Source organism: Rhizophagus irregularis, chromosome 11 (assembly GCF_026210795.1).
Source record: "Rhizophagus irregularis chromosome 11, complete sequence".
Taxonomy (NCBI): Eukaryota; Fungi; Glomeromycota; class Glomeromycetes; order Glomerales; family Glomeraceae; genus Rhizophagus; species Rhizophagus irregularis.
Window position 1 is genome coordinate 1,302,668 of NC_089439.1, and position 26,241 is coordinate 1,328,908.

The 26,241-nt window shown below is 29.0% G+C and overlaps 5 protein-coding genes across 5 annotated transcripts; 1 reads left to right on the forward strand and 4 right to left on the reverse strand.

Moving 5' to 3' along the window:
- Positions 1-1,119: 1,119 nt before the first annotated feature.
- OCT59_002829 (uncharacterized protein) lies at positions 1,120-1,648 on the reverse strand (the record flags this gene model as incomplete). The annotated part of the gene is made up of 2 exons (XM_025328017.2): positions 1,120-1,386; positions 1,514-1,648. 2 exons carry the CDS (start codon positions 1,646-1,648, stop codon positions 1,120-1,122), a joined length of 402 nt encoding a protein of 133 aa, XP_025168523.2.
- Positions 1,649-2,659: 1,011 nt separating this feature from the next.
- OCT59_002830 (uncharacterized protein) lies at positions 2,660-3,422 on the reverse strand (the record flags this gene model as incomplete). Its single annotated transcript, XM_066145209.1, has 2 exons — positions 2,660-3,024; positions 3,119-3,422. 2 exons carry the CDS (start codon positions 3,420-3,422, stop codon positions 2,660-2,662), a joined length of 669 nt encoding a protein of 222 aa, XP_065995952.1.
- An 8,006-nt stretch (positions 3,423-11,428) lies between these two features.
- OCT59_002831 (uncharacterized protein) lies at positions 11,429-12,371 on the forward strand (the record flags this gene model as incomplete). The annotated part of the gene is made up of 3 exons (XM_066145210.1): positions 11,429-11,918; positions 11,986-12,042; positions 12,169-12,371. The coding sequence occupies 3 exons, from the start codon at positions 11,429-11,431 to the stop codon at positions 12,369-12,371; spliced, it is 750 nt and encodes a 249-aa protein (XP_065995953.1).
- A 1,211-nt stretch (positions 12,372-13,582) lies between these two features.
- OCT59_002832 (uncharacterized protein) lies at positions 13,583-14,954 on the reverse strand (the record flags this gene model as incomplete). The annotated part of the gene is made up of 4 exons (XM_066145211.1): positions 13,583-13,596; positions 13,815-13,830; positions 14,504-14,778; positions 14,852-14,954. The coding sequence occupies 4 exons, from the start codon at positions 14,952-14,954 to the stop codon at positions 13,583-13,585; spliced, it is 408 nt and encodes a 135-aa protein (XP_065995954.1).
- A 334-nt stretch (positions 14,955-15,288) lies between these two features.
- Positions 15,289-16,098, reverse strand: OCT59_002833 (uncharacterized protein; the record flags this gene model as incomplete). Its single annotated transcript, XM_025328019.1, has 1 exon — positions 15,289-16,098. One exon carries the CDS (start codon positions 16,096-16,098, stop codon positions 15,289-15,291), a length of 810 nt encoding a protein of 269 aa, XP_025168525.1.
- Between the last annotated feature and the right edge of the window lie 10,143 nt (positions 16,099-26,241).

A 26,241-nucleotide genomic window follows, 5' to 3' on the forward strand; every position in this document is an offset into this window, starting at 1 on the left:
AATAAATTACGTGCTTTTCCTCACAGTCTGTGAGTGAAATATGGCAAGAAAGATTTTTATTAAAACAATTCAGTCAGAGACTGGGCTACGCCCAAATAAATACAATGTTTCGCAGTGCACCCAATATACAGGAGATAGAAATACGACTGAAGTAAAATAATTATAAAGGCTCAGGACTTTACATGTGATACATAATATATTGTGCGCTGAAATTTCTACGCTAAACTATATACATACTCATTTCTCTGCAATTTCGCTCAATTACTTTACCCTTTTTATTTTTCTCAATTGCTCAACAGTCCTGAGTAATGGTTACTGATGTCTGCAGTTTTTCTACTACGTACCCTTTGGGTATCTTAACAATAAACAATAAACACAATCGAGGAAAGCTCAGACGCTCTTTATTCCCATTATTATAATCCGTTATTAAATATGATATTCCTGGTATTTCGTACTCTTCAAGAGGTGATGTTAACTCTTGTACTAGTAGTTACAAGTGTCTGGGCAATATTACAGAAATTATGTATTAGCCGCAGTAATATAATTTACTGATGTCAGGGATTCAAGTTACGTGAATTTAACAATTTGGATTTGTCACACTATATCACTATGGCTTATAATGTGTTACATTCACTAGTCGAAATTGTCCAAATCAGATAGAAATCGATCATCTGATTTTAATCTGATTTATAACTCAATTTTGACCGATTTTTTAAAAAGGCAATATTCTGTTTGGGTTCTGAGTGGTTGCCACTCAGATATAATTCAGAATAAGAAATCACATATAAATCGGATATAAATCAACAAATACTACTAAATTCGACACTATTAATTAGACATAAATCAACTAAATTTATTATATAAATCAGATATAAATCAGATATAATTCAATTACAATTCAATTTATAAATTCAGATATACTATAAAATATATTATAATACGCAAAACTAAAAAAATAGAGTAAAATAAATTTATATATGCTATAAAATATAATATATAATACGCAAAACTAAAAAAAGAGTAAAATTAATTCAGATATGTAATAAAACATATTATAATACGCAAAAATAAAAAAAAAGAGTAAATTAGTAATAAAATAGAATTCTGAAATTCCAACAATTAATCTTCTTGCATAAAACTTTCAGATTTATCCGCTTTATCTTCCAAAATTGCGTCTAAATCTTCACCATCAATATTTAAATTGTCTGTATATTCTGTGTCATATACCATATCTGGTTGATCAACATATGACCAATCGGGAGCATCATCTGGTGGTACTTTATCATAGCATTGTATCTCATCGTCATAGTTCTGAGGTCGCAATTGCTGCGCCTTTTGTCCCACTCTTACATGTTTATCGAGAACATTTCTTAATAAAAGTCTCAACTAAAATGTAAAAATAAATAAAATTGGAAAATGTAAAAATAAGTAAAATCAGAATTAGTGAAAATAAGTAAAATCGGAATTAGTGAAAATTTATAGCAAAATAAATTATCAAAATAAAATAAGTAACCTCTTCTGAGCGCCACGATAGATCATAAACATTAATGACTGATTTTGAACCTTCATCTTCAGTTTCACTCACTTCCGGTGAATAATATGCACGATTTGCCAGAATTTTTAACAGATCCCGTTTTCCATAACTCATAATTCAACTATCCTTTTTATTAAAGAAATCTTTCGCAGCCTTTATCCTTTGCAATTTTTTCTGATTGATAAATTTAAAATGAGTTAATATGGATTATTAATTTGCCGCTGGATTACATTACATACATCATTTAATCTATTATTGGCATGAACTCGTCGATTGTCCATGTTTTCTTTGCCGGATATCTTCAAACTCAACTTAGATCATCGAGATTTATGTAGGTTACTTAACCACCTTGTTACCTGGTTAAAGGATGGTCAATAATTCAGAGCAAGTAATTTTTGGATTTCAGGAATTAATTTATGTCGAATTTTAATGTTTTTTGCACTATTAAACGTTTCATTGTAGTTTAAGTTATATTTCTCATTAAGTATTTTTAAGATTGATTTCATTTCGATCTAATTGATATTTAGAAAAAGAAAAATTAAAGAAAGTATTATAAAATAATAAAATTAGCAACAAACAGATATGTTAGTAGAAAATTCAGTATAAATTTGTGGAGCCAAAAACGTTAGTTATTGAAATTAATAAAAAATTGGTAGTTCGTAAAAGTTAGTATACGAATTTGTATTGAAATTAGTAAAATTAGTAATTGTAAAGTTAGTATACGAATTTGCGTTAAATTAGTAAAAAATTAGTAATTCGTAAAAGTTAGTATATGAATTGCGTTAAATTAATAAAAATTTGAAAAAATTAGTAATTCGTAAAAGTTAGTAGTATATGAATTGTGTTAAATTAATAAAAATTTGTAAAAAATTAGTAATTCATAAAAGTTAGTAGTATATGAATTGTGTTAAATTAATAAAAATTTGTAAAAAATTAGTAATTCGTAAAAGTTAGTAGTATATGAATTGTGTTAAATTAATAAAATTTTGTAAAAAATTAGTAATTTGTAAAAGTTAGTAGTATATGAATTGTGTTAAATTAATAAAAATTTGTAAATTGTCATAAAAGATGAAATTAGTATTGAAATTAGTTGCAAAAATTAGTATCAAATATGATTGTTAAAACTCAACGAACCCTTGCTTCTCTTTCGTTAGGCTCTTTGGGTGATTCTTCAGTTGCATTCGATTTGGAATCCATCAAGTCGTCATCAACATCTTTGTCTTTATCATCATCATCACTTATTTGGACTACGCTTCTTTTGCCCTTGGCTTTTTTGGAAAGATGCTTGGATTCGTTATCATCGATCTCACTTGTTCTGATTTTTCTTTTTAATTCTTCATTTTCTGTACCGAATGCATCGTTAATTTCCATAAGCGTACTGAAATCCTCTTTTAAGCTTTTTAATTCCTTAAAAATATCTACGTTTGTTTTCTCCAACTTTGTATTTTTATTATGCAAATCGGCTATTATCGCACGTAATTTATGATTTTCTAAAATTTATTAACCAAATTCGGAAACAAACAAACTTTCAATGTAAAGCAACCAAAACAGCAACCAATTTTAGCAATTTTGTTACAATTATACCAGTTTCCAAAGATGGATTATCATCATTAAAATCTAAATTATGGCGAAGTTCCTTTTGCTTTTCTAAATAGGAATCTGGAACCTTAAAATTTTTATATTGTTCTTTCATATGCTGAACTTTTGATTTTGAAGTAATGGTCGATTTGCTAGTGGTAGCAGGCGCAGGAGTAGTTTCGTTGCTAGTGGTAGCATCAGGAGGAATTTCAGAAGCGCTTTTGCTAGTGGTGGCTGCAGTGGCAGCAGGAGTAATTTCAGACAGATATTTATAAACTTTAGTAATTTTTTTTTTTTCTTGTTGGGACATGGTGAAAGTAAAAAATTAAGAGAAAGAGAAAGAAAAGAGAGATGAGAGAGAAAAAATTCAAAATTTAAACTTTTATAGCTTAAAATCAGTCGAATTAAGCTTTTTTCTTATAAGCTTAATCACAATTAAAATATCATGATATTGTATTTACCATCGATTCCTTAAAAATTTTTAACAATTAAATTTATCCCTTAAATGATTAAATGATCTTTTTTATTCTTTTGATTATACGACGAATTTCTTATATTGTTCTTTAAAAAAGGATCTAATTTAACTCCTATGTATTACTTTGATTATATGGCGAATTTTTTATATTGTTCTTTAAAAAATAATCTTAATTGAATAATTGAAAACATATTATGGCGATTTATAATGTGAAATTGAATTTGTTCGATTTGTAGCGCAGCAGGAATTTACTTTTTAAAAAGAATTAAATTGACATTATTTAAAAATATATTGAAATAAATACTGCAAATTTTTTATTTCATAAAATGAGTAGACAAAAGAGATCAGTTTCTGCTTTACTTAGCAATGATGAAGAATTAATTACAGCTCGCTCTTCTTATAAAAGTAGAGCGATCTCTAGAGCAATTGATGAAGAATCTGAAGAATCAACTTCGATTATACATACACATGACAGAAGAATGGTTCCTTGCAATTGTTCTAAATGTAACGGAAAAATAGTAGATGTTCGTATAAAATTGAACCATAAGGCTGATCGAGATTCGGATGATGACCAAGATTCGGAAGTTGTTCAAAATTATAGTAATCCTTTACCATCATCATTTGAAGATTACTATAGTAATCCTTTACCATCATCATCTGAAGATTATGGTAATCCTTTACCAGAAGATAACCCAGTATCATCTGACGAAAATTCAGATAATAATCGGAACGTAATTCAACGAATGGAAATGGAGGAAATAGATGACTTATCAACTGATTTACTTCGTCGACAACGTTCGAGAAGATATGCAAATCAACAAGCAACAATTACCGAAGAAGAAATTCCTCCAGAATTATTCATAACTGATGAAGAATCAAGCAAAACTGACGAAGAATCAAATGAAACTGACGAAGAATCAAATGAAAGTGAAATCAATAACGGCAATAATAATGATTATGAGTATACTGAAATTTTTGAGAATTATGCCCCACCTGTTTATGAGCAATTTCAAGATCGAATTAGTCCAGACACAAATGCCAATAGACAATTTTTGTGGATTTTGCTGTGAATAATGAGCTTTTGCAAAAGATTTAATATTCCAGAAACAGCAACAGAAGCGCTTATTCAATTCATAAAGCTGTTATTGATAGAAATCGGTGGTTCTAATTTTGAAGAATTTCCTGGCTCTTTATACTTAGCAAGAAATGTTCTTGGGCTAAAAGATCAATATCATAACTTTGCGGCATGTCCAAAATGCCACAAATTATATAATAAAAAGGAAGTAGAAGAATTTCAGCAAAATGGAAATCTTACAGTTATGAAGTGTAGTCATGTCAAATTTCCTAATTTGACATCCAGGAGATTAAAACAATGCCAGACGCCTTTAGCAGAAAGATCAACGTTATTATATGGCCGTATTAAAATTTGATCTGAGAAAATATTTCCATTTGCTAGTATCAGAAATCAATTAGCATTAATGTATTGCCAGCTGGGATTCGAAAGAAATTTACGTCACTGGTCTGAACGCAAAAATGATTTGACAATATTTTAACTGATATCTATGACGGTCAGGTCTGGAAAAATTTTAAAGAAACAAGCGATGAAAATTCGGCAAAATTTTTTTGACCTGAAGTGGCTGATTCTAATCTTGGTTTAATGTTGAATCTTGACTGGTTTCAACCATATGATGGTATTATCCATAGTACCAGAGTAATATATGCCGCAATTTGTAATCTACCACAGAATATGCAGTTTAAACGTGAAAATATGTTGGTTCTTGGTTTGTTGCCTAGCCTAAACGAAGTGAGTCTCCACCAAATTAACCATTATTTGGCGCCAATTGTCAACGAATTAGTGTTACTTTGAGACAGAATGACGTTTGATAACACTTTTGAGTACCAAGAACCAAGAAAAATTCAAGCGGCACTGATACTCGTTTCGTGTGACATTCCCGTGGCAAGAAAAATATGTGGGCATATTTCAGCCCTTTTATCGTGTTATAAATGTGAGAAGAAAGCAAATTACGAAAATCATAAACATAATTTCGCTGGAATGGATAATATAAGCGAATGGTTCATCAATCAAGATTCAGCACAATTTTGTGAGAATGCCCTTGGATGGCGTCGCTGCAATTCAAATGCTGCAAGGAATCGCTTTGTAAAAACTACTGGTGTAAGGTGGTTTGAATTGCTGAGATTACTATATTTCAACCCAATTCGGTTTTTATCAATTGATCCAATGCACTGCCTATTCTTAGGCATTGCAAAGTGGATTGTTAAGCGGATTTGAGTTGATAAAAATATATTAAAACCGGAAACTCTAAAAGAAATTCAAAAGAAAATGAATCAATTCCAAGTACCAGCTAACATAGGTAGGATCCCGGGAAAGGTGGAATGTGGCGAAGGTTTTGCGAATTTTACGGCCGATCAGTGGTGAATATTTTTTAACATTTATGCCACAGTGTCACTTTGGAAACACCTTCCTGGCGTAGATAAGAAGATTCTTACACACTTTGTAAGAATTTGCTCAATTTTGGTAGGACAAATTGTTCAATCCAATTTAATGGATGAAGCTCACCAAAAATTGGTTGAAATTGTAAAAATAATTGAGCAAAATTACGGTCGAGATATGATAACTCCGAACTTTCACCTTTCGCTCCATTTATACGAATGTGCAAAAGATTTTGGGTCTCTTTACGCTTTTTGGTGTTTTTCGTTCGAGCGCATGAATGGCGTGCTAGGTAAGATGCTGACTTCTAAAAATATCCTTTTTCTTCTAAAATTAATTTTAAATTCCATTCCTTTATTTATTTTTTAGGTTTTTTGCCTAATAGCCATCGGAAAATTGAACCAGAGCTCATGCGCCAAATTATGAACGATAAACAAATTAATAATATTGTTAGTTCTGGAATAGTTGATACAAAAGGTCTCGATATACTTGATACCAGACCTTCAGTCGGTTCAATTTCAGAACCTGACGAATTTACTTCAGTTGAAATGGAGCGATATTTGCTATACTCGCAAAATATTAAAGAATCTCCGATTGCTGGATGCGAAGCATTTCCAGGAGAAATGCTAGGCCCTTCCTCGGAAAAAGTTATAATGTCAAGTGAAATGCTTGACATAATGGTAGATTATATAATGTGACCTACCCAGCAAATAACTTCCAAAAACCATTTGGAGAAGGACCCGAAGATTCAATTATTATTCACGTCAGAATGAATCAATTCGGAAGATGTAGAATTGGTTCTGAAATATTCAGCTCAAAAATGTCATCTCGTCATGTGAAAAGTTCATTTGTTACGGCAAAATTTATAACGATTGACGATGATGTTGACGTTTACCTGGTCAAGTTCAATATTATTTTACTCATACAGTTGACCTTCTGAATGGTTCTGCCGAGCATTTTTTGGCTTATGTCCGATGGTATAAACATGCAGGCTCTAGAAATATTCGATATTATTTCAGTAGTGATAATGACATTAATACTTGTAATGTTGAGCTATGGTGCGCCGAATTTTATCAAGAGTCACGTGATTGTATTATTCCGGTTCATCATATTCTTGGTCGATTTATTCCAATAAATTACCAAATTTCAGACCAAAGGAATGCAAGAGAGTATTTAGCCGTAAATCAAATAAATAGAAAATACCATATTCGCTAATAGATTCTTATTTGTCAATTTATAGATTAAAACTGGATTTATTATGATTTATCCAGATTTATTGGTATTTGATCAAGTTTGGGATAGAGGTGTGCTCCGGTGAAATTTGTTCAATCTGTCATCCGATCCGATCAAAAAACAGATCATCTGGATTAAGAATAAACGGATTGTGGATAATCCAGATGGATTCGTTGGATAACATCGGATTGATCAGATATTACATGGATGACCGGATTGACCGGATTGATCAGATAATCTGGTCAAATTCATAACTTTTTTTTTTTTTTCAACATAAATGTTTTTTTTTAAAAAAAAACACCTTTTTTTCTTTAGAACGGACTTGGACTTGGACTTCAGAATGACTTGGATGGCTTGAATTTCGAAAAGTAAGTGTAAATTTCTTTTTCTTTTGTCTTGGGAATGTCACTAAACGTTCCTTTACTTCATTTCTTTAGGGACGCCTGCCTGGAACTCAATTTCGGCTTGGCTATAAAAGTAAGTTGGGGGAGGGTAATTTTGATTTTTTGTTTATCTTTGGGAACGTCATTAACGTTCCTTTTGCTTTTTTTCTTTAGGAGACGCCCTCCCAGATTTGGATTTCATAAAGGTAAGTTGGAGGAGGGTATTTTTGGGTTTTTTTTTGTCTTTGGGAACGTCATTAACGTTCCCTTTTGCTTTTTTTCTTTAGGTGACGCAGGACTGGGAAAACTACTAATAAAGGTCACCGGTTTTCTTAGTTCAAACCCATATTTAATTTTCAAAAAGGTCACCGTAAAAATAATTAATAAAAGTCACGTGTTGGTTCGCAAGAATAAGAAAATTTGAGTGAAGATCTTTCCTTTTTCTGTTTTTGGAGCAAAAACATGTGAATAAATAGCCAATTGACCAATCATAAGATGGTTCGCATTCATATGATTTTCTGATTTTTTTCCGGTGACCTTTATATATAGTTTTCCCGGTCCTGGTGACGTCCTTCCTAGACCTGGATTTTGGTTTGGACTATTAAAGTAAGTTGGGGAAATTAATTTTTGTTTTTTTTTTTGTCTTTAGGAACGTCATTAACGTTCCTTTTGCTTCTTTTCTTTAGGTGACGCCCTTTCTAACAGATTTCGGCTTGGGCTATTAAAGTAAGTTGGGGAGGTTATTTTTGAGTTTTTTTTTGTCTTTGGAAACGTAATTAATGTTCCTTTTGCTTCTTTTCTTTAGGTGATGCCCTTCCTGGATCTGGATTTCGGCTTGGGCTATTAAAGTAAGTTGAGGGAGGGTGTTTTGCTTATTTTTTTTTTAGGAATGTCATTAACGTTCCTTTTGCTTCTTTTCTTTAGGTGACGCCTAAACTGGATTTCGGCTTGGGCTATTAAAGTAAGTTGGGGAGGATGTTTTATCTTTTTTTTTTGTCTTTAGGAACGTCATTAACGTTCCTTTTGCTTTTTTCCTTTAGGTGACACCCTTCCTAACCTGGATTTCAGCTTGGGCTATTAAAGTAAGTTGGGGAGGTTATTTTTGAGTTTTTTTTGTCTTTAGGAACGTAATTAATGTTCCTTTTGCTTCTTTTCTTTAGGTGACGCCTTCCTGGACCTTGATTTTGGCTTGGGTTATTAAAGTAAGTTGGGGAAGTTAATTTTTGTTTTTTTTTTGTCTTTAGGAACGTCATTAACGTTCCTTTTGCTTCTTTTCTTTAGGTGACGCCATTCCTAACCTGGATTTTGGCTTGGGCTATTAAAGTAAGTTGGGGAGGTTATTTTTGGGGTTTTTTTTATCTTTGGAAACATAATTAATGTTCCTTTTGCTTCTTTTCTTTAGGTGACGCCCTTCCTAACCTGGATTTTGGCTTGGGCTATATATTAAAGTAAGTTGGGAAGGTTATTTTTGGGTTTTTTTTGTCTTTGGGAATGTAACTAACGTTCCTTTTGCTTCTTTTCTTTAGGTGACGCCATTCCTAACCTGGATTTCAGCTTGGGCTATTAAAGTAAGTTGGGGAGGGTGTTTTATTTTTTTTTTTTGTCTTTAGGAATGTCATTAACGTTCCTTTTGCTTTTTTTCTTTAGGAGACGCCTTCCCAAATTTGGATTTCATAAAGGTAAGTTGGGGAGGTTATTTTTGAGTTTTTTTTGTCTTTGGGAATATAATTAACGTTCCTTTTACTTTTTTTCTTTAGGTGATGCCCTTCCTGGACCTGGATTTCAGCTTGGGCTATTAAAGTAAGTTGGGAGGGTGTTTTATCTTTTTTTTTGTCTTTAGGAACGTCATTAACGTTCCTTTTGCTTCTTTTCTTTAGAAGACGCCCTCCCAGATTTGAATTTTATAAAGGTAAGTTGGGGAGGTTATTTTTGAGTTTTTTTTGTCTTTGGGAACGTAATTAACGTTCCTTTTGCTTCTTTTCTTTAGGTGACGCCCTTCCTGGACCTGGATTTCAGCTTGGACTATTAAAGTAAGTTGGGGAAGGGTTTTTTATCTTTTTTTTTTGGATTTAGGAACGTAACTAGCGTTCCTTTTGCTTCTTTCTTTAGGAGGATGCCTCTTGGACCTGGATTTCAGCATGGGTTATAAAGGTAAGTTGGGGGAAAGGTATTTTTGTTTTTTTGTTTTTAAAAATGTAATTAACGTTCCTTTTGCTTCTTTTTTTTAGGAAGACACCTTCTTGGATCTCTAAATCTTAAACTTTTTATAAATATTGTGTCAACTAATTTGTTAAAAATCATTTGTAATAATGTAAAAATAAATACTATATTTATTATTATAAAATTCTAATTGTTAATTAATATTAATAAAAAGTATTAAGTAGAAAAAACTGAATTTAGATTCACCGGATTCACTGGATTGACCAGATTATTCAGATATCCGGTCAACCATTCGGTCAAATTGGTGATCAAGTATTGACCGGATATCCGATGATCCATCCGGTCAATTTGATGAATCATTCGGATCAATCCGAATCCGGTCAAATTTTGGATGGATGACCAGATATCCGGATTGACCGGATTCGGAGCATACCTCTAGTTTGGGAGGATAAGAATTAACTTTAACAATTTTATAATATGCTAATTTTAAATTAAATGTCAAATTTATTATGATTTATTATATTTATTATGATTTATCCAGATTTATTGGGTTTGGGAGGATAAGAATTAACTTTAATTAAAGTTCAAATGCCGAAAATGCCGAAATTAGGCTGAAACTCGGTCTTAATTTTGGCCAAAATTAAAATTCGGCTGAAATTAATGATTTTATCATATGCTAATTTTAAATTAAATGTCAAATTTTTATTGCCATAAATCGGAAATGCCGAATTGTGTAAATTGTCTGATTGTTATAAATCAGAAATGCCGAATTGTGTAAATTTTCTGAATTTTAACTGAATTTAGTTTGATTTTCAGCTGATTTATCACATGTCCGATTTGCCTTATTTCGACTAGTGAGTTTGTTGATGTATTAAGATACTATTGGGATTCTAAAAAAAGAACGTCTTAATTACATGATATGATAAATCCTTATTTCAGAGGAATGAAAAACAATTATATCTACAAATCTCCATGAATAGCTTTTTTATAATGTAACTAGGAAATTTTGTAAAACATCCCATACCATTATGCCTTGATTCCCTGATTTTACTGTGGGAATTAAACAATTTACATCATATTTTCATGTGAACGATACCAGACTCAATGATATTATTGTATTCCACTCAGAATCCCAATCTTTTCTAGTACGACACTATTCTAACCTTTTTTACGATTTGCTTCAGATACTTTCCAACATGACCATAATAACCTTTATTATGTAAAGTACACTCTACAGTACGTGAACTTACTGAAACTAATTGGGTTTTTCTGTGATTTCATATGATTGTTGTCTGTCCTCAACAATTTTTACAAGATGTCTAACATATATCTGTGTTAATTTAGGTGGTCTACTGGACTTGTGAGCATTTGAAACTGCTTTGTATTTTACAATAATATTATGAATAGTTGACTTTAGGATGGTCAGGAATGCCTTTAATATCTCGTTCACTGTGACCACAGACTACCTTTCCAAGGCCAAATATTTCACCTCGTTTAAACTATGATCAGCAAACTACGCCAATTGGCCAATTGAGTAATGATAATCACGTGGTCTAATACTTTTGGCAGGGGTGTGCACATGGTTTTGGACTCTTTACTTGTTCTTTACTGAAATAATGATGCCGGTGCATCAGAAGCGAGCAATCTCTAAAACCAAAATAGACGCAAGGGAAGGATTCAAACTTTCTAACGGATACACAAACGAAAAAAATTTACCAAGTAAAATAGATACACAAAAAAATACTGGTAAAAATGGCGCATGGGAGGATCTCAAAGTTCTTGGCGAACACACAAATGAAAAAAATTCATCAGATATTCCAAATACTAAAAGTGAAAACTTAAATTCTAAAGAATTACTAATTATTATTATTTTGGCATTTGTGATCGTTCCAGACATTAAACATATCATTAGGAACCTCTTAAGACCTAAAAAATTATCATTGATTATTGTGACGTTTTTGGGAGTCTATGTTGTTCGTGATTATATTATATGGCAAGACCATAAAAAGCCTAAAAAGGACTATATTTTTATTTGCATTGTGCACACTATTTTTTGTCGATTCTTACAAGACCAGGAGAGCGCTGAAGAAACATTGAATAATTCTGGTGAGATATTTGAAAGAGATTATACTATTATTAGAATTATTTCATTAAATTTTTTATATCTTACAAGACCAAGAGACCGATAAGAACGAAATATATGAAAATGAGCTGAAAAATTCTGATTCTGGTGAGACATTTGAAATAGTATTTTCCTTTATATAGCCAATATTATTTATTATGAATTGTTTTAGTAAACTGGCTAAAGCCAAAATTTTCATTGCTCATATCAACATATTTTCATTCTTCATCAAAGCAAAAATCGATGAGAATTCTAACCCTAACAATCCAGCCTCAACGTTGGACGATGATAATCGTCCGCCTCTTATTATGTCAAGATATGATCCTAATATAGATTATGAAAGACTTATGTGTGAAGATATTTATGAAGATCTCAAAGGTGATCCATTTATTGAAGAAATGATGAACGGAATTAGAAAAAATTATGGTGAATTGTAGTCAGTAGTAAGAGAATAATAATAAAAAAAAATTTCTCAACAACATACATATAAAGTTCAAAACAAATTTAACAATAATATACCTGTATTAATGCTCGATGCTTCATGTAAAAAAACTTTTGAAAAGAACCAATATTGACAGAAGGATCTCGGTTTAAAGGTCAAAAAAACTTATATATTAAAATATTTAAGAGGCAATGTGTAGCAAGATGTGAGCCTATTTTACAATGTAGTAACAACAACTGTGGTAATCATATGGGCCGATCCTTGGAATCTAATTTTTTTACACAAAAATAATTTTATTAAAGCAAATATAAATTATCATTTATATAAGAATAATAAATTTATACCAGATAATGCAAAAAAAACTAATTAATTATATAATTTTTAATTTTTTTTTAATATAAGATATCATTAAAATTTAAAAGATCAAATATAACTCTCATGACAAAATCATTGATAATTCTTCGTAGAAATAAGCTATACAAATAAGTTTACATTCATTTGAAAGAGAAAATCGAGATCTATCTAATGAATCTAAAATCAAGTGAATTGAATCACTAGTTGTTCAGTAATCACGTTCAGTATATTATTGAATTTTATCTAAATTTGATCATTAATTACTTCACATATAGTGATTCAATTTGAATGATCTTTGCTCCCTAAGGTGATGCCAACTTTTATCTTTAAAATAAATTTAAAATAATTCGTTTAATATATGTAGATGTTTAGGAATCATCAATTATATTATTAATATAAAATTTTATAAGTTTGATAAAATCTGATATAAAAAAATTTATTAAATACCTGTAGATGCAAGCTACACGAATGAAATTATATTCATTTGAAAGAGAAATTTGAGGTCTATCTAATAAGCCTAAAATCGAATGAATTGAATCACTGGATTGTGAATAATTACGTCTAATATATTTATTTTTAATTTTTAAATTTGATTTGACTTTGATCGTTAATTACGCCTCATCCAGTGATCCAATTTTCCTGATCTTTGATTCTTACGATAGAGCAAATTCTCAGCTTTCAAATGAATGTAAAATGATGACGTTAGCATATCTCCAGGAATAATAATGCACGATTTTGTCACCTGCATAAAGTCCGATCTGAAAATTTTATTTCTTACCAAAAAATGCTTTCATAAGAGAATCCCAAATTCTTTTACTTTATTTAAAAGATTTTATTTGCCATTTAAGGATTTTAGTAGAATAAATCTAATAAAATAATTTTAAAAGATAAAAAACAAATATATAATTAGTTATTTTGAAAAAAAAGAATATCTTATTATTCATTTTACAACTATTTTACATCATAATTATTTTTTATTTGCATGTATTTTTTACAAAGAAAAAACAATAAATTAATGCTAAAAATTATGAAAAAATATGTCTTATCTATGTATATAAAATATTAAGTTTTTTCTTTTACTTACCACTTAAAAATAACTGCTATATTTGCTTATAAACTTTTTTGTCATATTTAATAAAAGTGAATAGAAAAATGATGGAAAAGTGATGGGAGTGATGGGGAAAAAGAAGTGGTTATTACCGTTATTTTTGAATATTGATTAAAAAAATTTTTTTTATTTTTTAATAAATCTGAGTTACGTAAATATGTAACACATATTTAATTTAGATTTGTGTAATGTTAATCTTACTAAAATATAAAATTTTTATAAAATCTTAATTTAGACTAATTCCAAAAATCGGCACATATGTAGTATTTTTAGTAACACTTTATGTTATAGAAAACGTGAATGGATTTGTAATAAATAAAATTAGTGTTATTTGAAAGTTCAAAAGTCATACTTTTAATGTATTATAAAAAAAGATATTTTCTCAAAGTCTTTGAACCGATAACAAATTTTGTAACAAATTAAAAATTTTTATTTAGTGCTAACGTAATTAGTAATTGACGTAACTGTTATGATCTACATACAGACATGCCATGCGCAAACGTATTAAATATATAAATCCTTGACACACTTTTCAAATGCAGAGATCAACTCCAGATTATTTCTAATTTTTGTAGCTATTTTAATACACTCAAGGGCATTTTAGTGGCCTCTTTGCGTTGTCCTTTATTTTTATCCTCCGGTTTCCATTTTTTCTTGTGTGCTACCTTATTCCGATGTTGTTTGTAGAGCGACATGGTTTGAAGCTCATAATATTTAATATTTCCTTTTTCTAGTACCTTTATAAGGTTATTTTTTATCCTATAGTCACTCACTTCAACTCCCGCTTTCAAATCAAAATAAAGGTGATGGAATTCTTCATAATTACAATTAAAATTTTGATTATATCTTTTTGCAACTCTTTTTTGCCATCTTTCAATTATCTCACAAACATCATCAATAGCGTCTCGTATGGACTCTCCAAGACACTTTTCTAATTTATCTTTGTTGATACTTAAAGTTAGGTTCAGCAAGGATAATTGATTTAATACAAATAGAAGGAGAGTCCAACTTACCGTTGATAATGATCAGATGGTTTTCCCCATACTCAATTCCTTCTGGATTTTCTATTTTGACATAAACCGTAGAATCGTAATCATTTTTTTTTGGCTCAGCCATTTTTTGGAAACAATATTTTCTGGCTTTTTGTAAATAGGTTGCCATCATTAAAAATTGAAAGTTATAATTTCATGTTATCTATATAATTTAATCTGATATATATTATAAGTACCGCTGAAATATAAATGCTTACGCTACTGCTACCAAATTACATATTGCAACCATAAAAACCATGTCATAATTATTTAAAACAAGATTTCATACGTAATTCATAAAATTTGACAGCACCTATAATATTGATTATGATCTTTTTTTTTCATTATTTCAATATTTTATAGAAAAGCAAGTTTTGTTGAAGTGGTAATATGTAAATCAATTTTTATATGATTTATAGCTAATAAAGATAAATAATTGCGTATAAACGTTCTGTCATCGCATTCACACCATTAGTTGTTATTGCGACAACTTGTAAATCTTGTGACTGAATTGGTTTGCTGCAGTTATAGATACTCCCATGATTTTTAGAAACAGGTCCTTGAATAATATCTTCATCAAATTGGGGTGGACCTGGTTTACTATCATCGTCTATACATATCCAACCTTTAACAGTATCTTCCCATTCTCTATCTATCAAAGTTTTAATGGTAAAATCGCTGTCCAAATTAGACCAATCATATACAAAAATTGCGCCATTTTTTCCTGCATACTCAACAGCAAGATTAAAATTAGGAGTGCAATAAAGACCAGGACCAAATTCATTATTTACTGATGATACTAGCACTATTCTTAAAAAAAACACGGGAATAGTATCTGATGTACGTATTCCACGATACAAGAAATGCTGATTACTATCATTTGGATTAATATTTAATGGATCAAGGATTTTTGCTTGATCCTTATTTTTTGAAGGCTTTTGAAATTTATATACTGATACATAGTCTGGATAGGATCTAGCAGGAGTTCCCGTTCCAGGTATAATTCTTCCAGGATTAACAGATTGAACTTTTTGAGATACCCATTTAGGAATCCACCCTTTTTTACATTCATATAAAATTTCTGGATATTCCTCAATATCTTGAAAGTGCAAACCAGAAAGAATAACTTTGTGAATCACAAATGGCGTCATAGAAACACCAAGAGGAATCTCGATTGGTTCACTCCACAATTCCACTTCCTTATTATCAAAACCAAATTCACGAAGCATTTTTCAAACTTCCTCGGGTGATAATGTCACTATATAATTTTGAAATGCAATTTAATATACAATAATTAGTGCAATGAAAAAAAAAACAGCTAAATATTTACTTTCAATACAATCATTATCATCAACATTAGTTTTATTGTTATCAATAATATTATTATCAGTTTTATCGCCATCAATAATATTATCAATGATAATATTATCTATGACAACATCCCAATTTTAAATTATCAAAAATAAGTCAGTATCCTAATTAAAAAAAATACATATACATATACGTTGCTAAATCTCATGGCAGGTGAAAATTACCACAGATAATTTATTCCGGCTGACATAAATATACATATATAATGACGAAATAATTTTTTTTTTTTTTGAGAATGATGAGAGAATAAACCAAATATACTTTATTGGAATAATAATGAAATTTTTTTAAAAAAAATTGATGCACGGTGAGATTTAGCTTCGATTGTCTTCACAATTTCAGTAGAAGACATTGTTATTATAAAATTATAAATTTTTTGTACGAATTTTATAAGAAAATAAAGAAAGATTTTTATAAGAAAGATTTTTTAAGATTTATTTAAAGAAAGATTTTTTTTTTAAAGAAAATTTTTTTAATAGACTTACATATGACAGATAAAATCACAAGCAAGTGATTTAAAATGATTTAATGATATTTAAAAACTATTTAATGATTTTTAAGGGAGAAATAGTATGTCAAGTCATTATTCACATTATTTGGTTAATATGACGATAAAGTCCCGGATCTTGATCTGATCCGGGCTTTATCCCGGAAGCAAAAACAATTATTTCGCGATTTAAGTGGTCCAATTTCAATAATTTTTTTTTTTGTTTTGTAGATCTTATCGTCATGACGAATGATTACATGAAAAAATTACTATATCGAGTATTTATTAATTATTATTACGCAATTTTCGGTTTGTATTGAGGAAATGTGACATAGTACTGATTTACTCGTGATGATTACGTTTTTTTTCCTTTCATCCGCAGCAAAAAAAGAAATAGTCACTCTGCCGAGCATTTGTATTATTTTTTCTTTAAAGCGGACTATTTAATTGGTGATGAAGTACTTACAGTTTTACTTTATCCTATTATTATTTAAGATTTTTTTTTTTTTTCAAAAATAATGTGTGATCATAATATCAATAGTAATACAGTACTTACTCCTTATTCGTTAATCAACTAATCATAATATTAATATATTTTACAAAAAAAAGGGGGTACAATTTATGTTACTGCGTTAATGAATTAATGAATATACTTACAGAGCCTATTTATTAAATAAAAATTAACAATTAGAAGTTAGAAACTTTCAAAAAATAAGTGTAAACATAATAATGAAGATACTTATAAACTATAAACTATTTATTATTTAAATTAGTATTCTCAAAACATGCGGTATATCAATAATATAGTACCTATTTAAAAATAAAATAAAAAAAATTATTTAATAGTGAGTAAACAAGCGCTACCATAATAATGAAGATAATTACAAGCTACTTGTTATTTAAGCGATAAAAGTAAAATTGGCATTCGAACCTTTAGATTTACTGTAGGTTGTACCAACCGGAAATAATAGTAATACTGTACTTAATTTTATTAATAAAAAGTTAATATTTAATTATTTTACCCCATAGAAAAACTGTATACTTATTTAAATGTACCGTAACCATTTAAGGTATCGTAACCCTTATTTAATAAGATTTTTATATGATTATTTTCCTTAAAATAACGTATCACAATAGTCCGTTGAAAGTTTCACAGAATTCGTACAGAATTTACATAATTTGATCACTGATCTATCATAAAACTTATATCTATATTACAGTTTATTACTAGTTATATTTACATAAATTTAATTTTATTTTATTGGTTACGGTACATTTTGCCGAAAGCCATTTCATCGAAAGGACGTTTCGCCGAAAAATAGGGCCAACATTATGCCAGAGATTATTTTTCGGCGAAATGGCTTTCGGCGAAATGTCCCGATACTTATTTTATTAAGAAATCCAAAGAAGAAATAATTTATTTCTTTAAAATAAACGAAAGTAACATTATTACGCTTCTTTAACTCAATTAGACCAACAATTCCCCTATTTACCTATAAGTAATTATTAATTATTTAATTTATAAACCTTTTTTTTTTTTTTTGTTTGTTTTGTACAATTTATAATTCTATATTTAGCTTATCGCAAGCATATGCAAATGCAGTAAGACGCTGGAAAAGTCAAAAAAAGAACTATCTACAAATTTAGTTGAGCCTTTAACGGATAAACTCGAAATCGTATCAAATATCCGGATTAACAGATCCGATCTCTATTTTTAACCTAAAACAATACATATTGAAAATTGATTTACAAGAAGCAAAAATGTTTGATAAGATCTTGCAGCTTTTTTTTTTTTTTTTTATTATAAAAAGATGGTGGATATGAAAAGACAAGTAATTCAATAAAAAACAAAAATTTGTAAAAATTAAAATTATTAAATAATCACTTACAAATAAGTTTCTAATACAAATTATCCATTATGAACCGATTTATTTTTGTACTCGTTATTTTGTTGATTACGCTTGTCGCCTTACCTAATAGCGAAGCGTATCCTAACCCTGGTGGGTTCTGCTGCAAGACTTTCGATGAAGAAGGACCTACCTCTACTTCTGAAGTCAAAGCGTACCCTACAATTTAAGTGTTCTTCATCACTGAAATTTTTTTACATTTTTTGAGGAATAATCAATACCATAATATATATAATACTTGTTTATTCACTTTTTTGATATTTTTTTTAATAATTTTTAATAATTAATTTTATTTTGTCAATTTATTTCATACTTTGTACTTTTTGTATTTTTGTAATGCGAAAATCATGTACGATTTGATAAATTATTCTCAGTTATGCCACGTAAAAAGATTAACTTCTGCGTAAAAATATTTAATGCTATATATTAATAAGTAATAATAAAATTAATTTTTTATTTTTCTGATAACTAAAGTATACATCAATTGCGTCATGTTCATTTGCTAATTTTTTTTTACTTCGATTCGAAATAATTTGTTAAACACGAGAGTTAAGAATTTTTTTTAAAAAAAAAGAAAAAAAAAGTAGTATCGAGTGTACAGTACCACGCGTTCTTGTGAATGTTCTATTCTTAGAAAGAGGTTTTGATATGTTCATTCATTTCAATAAAGCTCTATGTACAGTGTTTAGGTGGCAGTGGCAACTAATACAGAATATCACAAAGAATTATCTTGATTATTGAAAGCTTTAATAAAATGTAACAATTGTATAATTTTAAAATAAACAAAATATAAAACTTTATTAATGTGTAACACAATATATCTTTTATTTTTATATTACTTTTCTTGTTATAAATTATATAAAAGAGTTGTGTATATTTTTTACCTTATTATAAAAATTATTATCAATAATCGTATGATAATCGTACGACCAAGACAGCCTACTTGGGGTAAGCGATAAGAAATGCATTCTTAAAAGATTTTTTGAACATTTGACAAAATTCCGTCTTTGCCCCGTTTTTCTAAGACTAGTAGAGACACAATCATCTAAAGATCGGAATTTGACTATTCTTATTGAAAGTCATTTTTCGATCTGCTGCGTCACAAAATTAGACCAGATCGGCCATAAAAATTTAGATAACAGGGGGATCATATGATCATTGAATAATTTTCATGTGACAGATAAGAAAATTCATGTATGAAAAATTTTTAGATCATGTAATAACAAATCCTTTTATCAGAAAAAATCTGCAACAGTGTCGGGGACAAATAATTTGTTTATTCCAACAAAGATGACACTTTTGACTAACTTTGTGTAGAAAGCCAACCAGAGGTATAAAGTACATAGTAAAAGCAAATCCTAACTAAAGTTAGTTAAAAGCGCGCACCCATAAGGGGTTCACTCTCCGTAAAAAAAGAAGAAGCTAACACTAGAAAAAACTAAACTACTAACTAGAGTAACACAAAGGAGAATTAAAAAAAAAATTTAAAGGAGAACAAAATAACGAAACATTAAAATTAAAAGTACAATTAGGAGAAAAATCAATGAATTGGTGTCATGGTCCATTATGTAAAAAATTAGACGATTTAAAACAATTCCACAAAGACGTGGCGTCATGAGGATTTCGGAAATCATTGAAAGGATTGGAAAAAGACTAATTATGATTGACAGAACTGCGCAAAGGACAAATGTGAGAAACTTCTGATGCGAAATCTTGAAAGAACTTCTTGTGGTTAATACTATGACATTTTTCCATTCTTTAAAATACTGATTTCAAGACTTCCAAATAGTATTGTAAATATCTAAATGGAAATGGAAATTATAAACAAAAGGGAGTAAAAGATTTTTTTAACAAATAAATTGTGATGAATACACCAAACATAATAAAAATTCTCTTTTACATACCGTAAAAGAGCGTGATCAAAATCTCGACAGTCACTTGCACGACTAAACACAAGATCGACAACAAAACCTCGACAAATCCTGACAAGTCATTATATCGACAATTTTGTGATGTGTGTTCTAATAAAATAATTTGTTGCAATATGTAATATTTAGTTTAAATGTGTTATAATTTTTGACTTGTCAGACCCACAAAAGACAAATGAAGACGCTCTTGTTAGTTATATATAGTACCTCTTTGAGTAGTGTTTAACGCAGGTACACTACATAGGATCTGATTAGATCTTTTTATTGGTAGTAAAAATAACTCCTTCAAGGATATGAATATTTCACATTTTGTGATAAAAATTGACGTTCGAAATTCTAATAGTTAATAGAATATATAAAAATTTGTCCATTGTACGAAATTTTTTCCGGAATTGAACTAACTAAAATTATATTTCTAAACATTTAACATAGTCAAATTAACCAATTAATATCGGATGCCATCAAAAAAAGGAAGCGATAGGTTATTATTTTGATTAATTAAATCATTATAATTTGTACGTACACTTGAATCTTCATAAAATTTATTTAGTAATTTATATATAAGATTATTTTTAACATGCTTTTTGTTATGATTTAAATTGTATTATTATAATAAGAATAATAAATTTAAGATGAAGTTAATTCAAATACTTATTGCTTTTATAGTCGATTTTTTCAAGTATTAAAATATTAATTTTAATTGAGTATCTGTCATAAAATGGCGGGCGTAATTATATTACATTAAATACATTAATTAATTCAAAATAATTTGTTTTATTATTATCAACTTTCTACGCCTTAACAGTTGAAGAAATTTTCTTTAGTAAGAAACTCGCAAAATATTCTTTGCTATTGTGCCAAAATGACCTGGTGATTAAATATACTATAAATTATGGAGCTGATATTCGTACCCCTAGTCACCACTTTTGTCATTCGTAACCTTCCCCTGTAATAAATCATGATCTACAATCACGTTAAGCAGTTTATTAATATTACTACGCCATTCATTGAAAAATGACAAACGGGCTCATTCGAGTTGGCGCAATTTCCAATTAAATTATAAATATTTAGTTTATTTTCATAACAATAAAATATATTCTTTAATGAAAATTATTAACGTGATCGTAGATCGTCTAATCACATGGTTTACTACAAAGAGGCTGCCCGCACAAATTATAACCGCATAATTTTTAATTAATTTAAATTACTATAAGAAATTATAAATTAAACTTTGTAACTTCTTATATTATTAGATATGTGAAATAAAAACTATAAATTTAAGTATCGTAACACAGTTATTCATAACACTTCAATCAACAATCGCTCCATGTACAAAAAAATGTTCTTTTAAACTCGCTTTATCATTCGCTATTTTTATATTAATACATTGATATCAAATTTTAGCTAACATAAGAGCGTGAGAATTGAGAAATATTAAGGGAGATATGCGTATATATATTTTTATTAAAGTCTTTTCATAGTGGAAAATATACTGGAAATACTGGAAATTATAACATGATTTTACCCTTGATGAGTATAGAACTATACCTATTTAGAGAATAAACATTATTTTTTTTTTTACTTTCATAACTGGTTTGAAACTAAAATATGTGATCATAAATTAAATAATTAATTTTAATAATACAAATACTTCTTGATGATATAATCAGCATCGTAACCATTTAATTTACATGAATTAAATTCTCATTATTAGACCAATATATTACTCCTACATTAGCTCACAATATTTGGACTGAGTTTTTTATAATTCATTTCAATTTTCAAAATTTTTAACATATTGCGGTGGCGCAGTATAATTATCTGCTTGTGTTTTTATTTTTTGTTGAAATTAATTCTGCGGGCTTGGGTACGTGTCTTAAAGATTTAAACTAATATATAATCCGTATACTATAATAAAGGCACAACATGGCGACATGGGTATACTATGTACTTAAAAGAGAGTAACCATCTATAGATTATTCATAATGGTCTTCGCATATATAAATAAGTATTACGTATTAAGAAAGGTATAACGTATAACTAACTTCTTTATTGACAGAAATAAAAAATGCGTTTACCGATTAAAAAAAAAACTTCTTTATTGATAAAATTAATTAATGCATTGTTTATTAAAATGTGAATATTAATTTCGAATCAATTCAAATTTAAGGTTTTAACATTAGTCAGCATTAAAATTTTTCAGATTTCATTGGATCTAAATATACACGTCGAGGTCTTTATATTATGAGTCTCAAAATCATGAAGTAAAAATCTGTAAAAGGTTATCACGTTACGATTAGTTCCCGTGAACTTTTAAGAAAAGCACACTTACGCTGAAAAATTAGCCTGGAACGATAATGTTAGGATTTTGTTACAGATAAATAAATGGTATTTAAATTAGATCAAAAGGTAGCGGAATTCGTATTTCATTAAGGTATACTCAGCTGATCGGACCGTGAACGAAGAAATTTTTAAAGATGTGCATATGTTGGAGAAACTCAAATGCATTATTCTGACGATCATTATGATGAAAAAATTAGAGATAGCAGATGTTTACGCAAAATACGAAACCAATTATATAATGTGTATATATTTTCGGGCAAATCATATGTAACTTTTTTTGTCCGCCTGAACTTATCAGTGGGAAATGACATTAATGATTTAATTGATCGATTAAAGATCATTTGATGAAATGTAAAAGTCTTCCAGAAGATTTAAAAACAATATATAATGTATAATAAAATTCTTAAATTTTTATTGCAAATATGTATTACGTAGTAAAGGCTAATAATGAAAAAAAGAATTCACCAGAAGATTCAGCTAATCCTAATGAAAAAAAAAAATTCACCAGGAGATTCAGTAAACTCCTACAGTACTAGTGTTAAGCATTTATCGCCATAAACACTATTTTGAATATGCATTTATCACGCCCTTCACAAATAAAAACTATGTAGTTTGTGAAGCGATACCCTACAGGTATTCCATACATTGATAACCCTAAAAAAATTACTATCATAAATGAATAAACAAAATTTAAATTAATAAGTCATGAATGAATAAACAAAATTTAAATTCTTCGATATTAATTATATAATCTTGTGCATAATTAATTAAATATAAGTTCTAATTCGTTAGATAACAATAAAGAATATGAAAATACTTCATTAAATAAATTAACTTCCAAATTGTATAGATTAACATTATTAAATATAATAATTTTTAAAGTATTTAAACAATTGGAATTTTTTTAAACTTTTAAATAATAGTAATCACTACTATCAATAAATTTCTTTTATTAGTCATACTCCGGCCGACTGAAACAATTGCCTGAAACCAATCAAGGCACAGCATTAAACACTTCATCTCAGAAAAAATTCTTGTTGGCCTCTGTATAATCTAATTATTCTGCGCTCTTCTCTCTCATTTTTCAACTTGTCAATGCTCTTATTGTTAGAAAAGGGTAATAATAGAATATTATTTTGAGAATATCTGGCTTTTTGGGGTATATCTATACTCAGGATATAGCTCAAAGTCCAGAATTATAATAATTTAATTTCTTCCCTCATAGGCAAAATAATATCAACAACCAATGCGTGGGTGCGTTTGGATATTTATAAACGCTTTTTTCCTCAAGCTTTATCAACCAATTTCTTTTCACGCATTTAGGTGAATTTTAACAAATGTGTTTTCTTCGAGAGATCTCAATGATCAATCTCACAAACACGTTTAGTTAACACTTTTTATAATTATTTTTTTCTTCAAGAGTAATAAATAACAATTATCCGCGATATTATTGGAGAGTGGAGAAACAAACTCTGAAAAATTTTTTGAAAATATTTCGGAGAGAAATCGTTTCTTAGCTTGGTCAGGCCTGGGCGTAGGCTTCCAATATACTTTGTATGTATATTTTCGTAATACTTCATCATCAAATCAATGTAAGCCCTAGAGGGTTCAAAAAAAAAATTTTTAATACCTTAACATGAATTCGAAAGCAAAAAATTTCCTTCAACTTACGTAATCCCTTATAAATTGTATGACTTCCAGATTATTTTATATCAAAATTATGAATGACTGTTAACTATGGTATAAACGTTCAAATTAACATTTGAATCATTGCCGCAGATGACTCGTTCCCAAAATTATTTTACAAATAAAATTGCGGTAAAGCTTCCTGTTTAACGTTCGTCCGCATCCGTAAAATAAAGCTATCAAAATAAAATAGTTGTGAAAATGCTGTAACCATTAAATTGTTGTTTGAGTAAACGTCCTAGTTACTTACCTCTAAGAGGGTTTTTCCCAATGGCTTCACTAATTTTGACGCCCTAATTGTTCAAAACGCTCATACCGAAGCTCGTTATTGTTAATTTCTATAAGTTGCTCGAACAGCTGTTAGGCGGTCATCTAAATTATTTACACAGTAGGACCTCCCAATAGTTTCATGATATATTTTTAATCGCAATAATATCGTAATAGTACAGATTATTACATTACTGCAATGCTGCTGATTCTCTTTTAATGGAGGGGTTATGTTGAACATAGAATCATTAAAATGAACGATAGTTGTAGAAACTAGTCCTTCTCTTCCTTTACACCTTCATTTTGATCATCATCATTACAAAACTATGGAGAAGAATTTTAGAAAATATGAACATTTAAAAAATATAACTAAACGTTTGATTAAATAAATCAATACCTACAGTATTACGTTCTTTGATATAAAAATTTTTAAAAATACGGTTGGTCAGGATGGAACCTTTAAAATAATCCCGAATCCTTCATAAATAAATTCTTCAGGAAAGATTGGAACCTTAAGTGTTCTTATAGATGTTGAAAAAAATAAGTTTTGATAAATCTCTAAGGCGGTTGGTAATATTCACCATCAAACCAATATAAGCCTAGAGGATTAAAAAATTTTTTAATACCTTTAAATGCGAGTTCAAAAGCAAAAATTTCTTTTACCTCACGTGGCTCCATAATGAAGTGCAGGAACTCATCCCGTTTTGCTTTTGCATTTTTTGATTTTCTCCTCCTAGATTTTCTCGCAGAATTATATATGAAGAATATTTATAATCCGGATATAAATCCGGATATAAATCCGATGCTAATATTTAATTAAGAATCATCATGAATTTTACGCCAGAATCGCGTCGAGTAATTTACAGGATTGTTACGATTCCATTTTCCACGTTATTTTTATTACAAAATTGTAATGAAGTAAATATACTGATAGAATTTTATAAATAAGAATAAATTGCAATATAATTTTTTAGGTTTACGTTATCCGTAAAATAGAGAGTACTGGAATAAAAAAGCTGTGAAAATTACCCACCTCAAGAAAGTTTCTGTGCAGGAACTCATCCCGTTTTGCTTTTGCATTTTTGATTTTCTCCTCCTAGATTTTCTCGCAGAATTATATCTGGGAAATATTTATAATCCGGATATAAAATCCGATGCTAATATTTAATTAAGAATCATCATGAATTTTTACGCCAGAATCGCTTACAGGATTGTTACGATTCCATTTTCCACATTATTTTTATTACAAAATTGTAATGAAGTAAATATACTGTCGTTCAAATTGAAATTTGAACCATTGCCCAACAAAGTGTATCAAGGGGAGTTATACACTGAAATAGAATTTTATAAATAAGAATAAATTGCAATATAATTTTTTAAGTT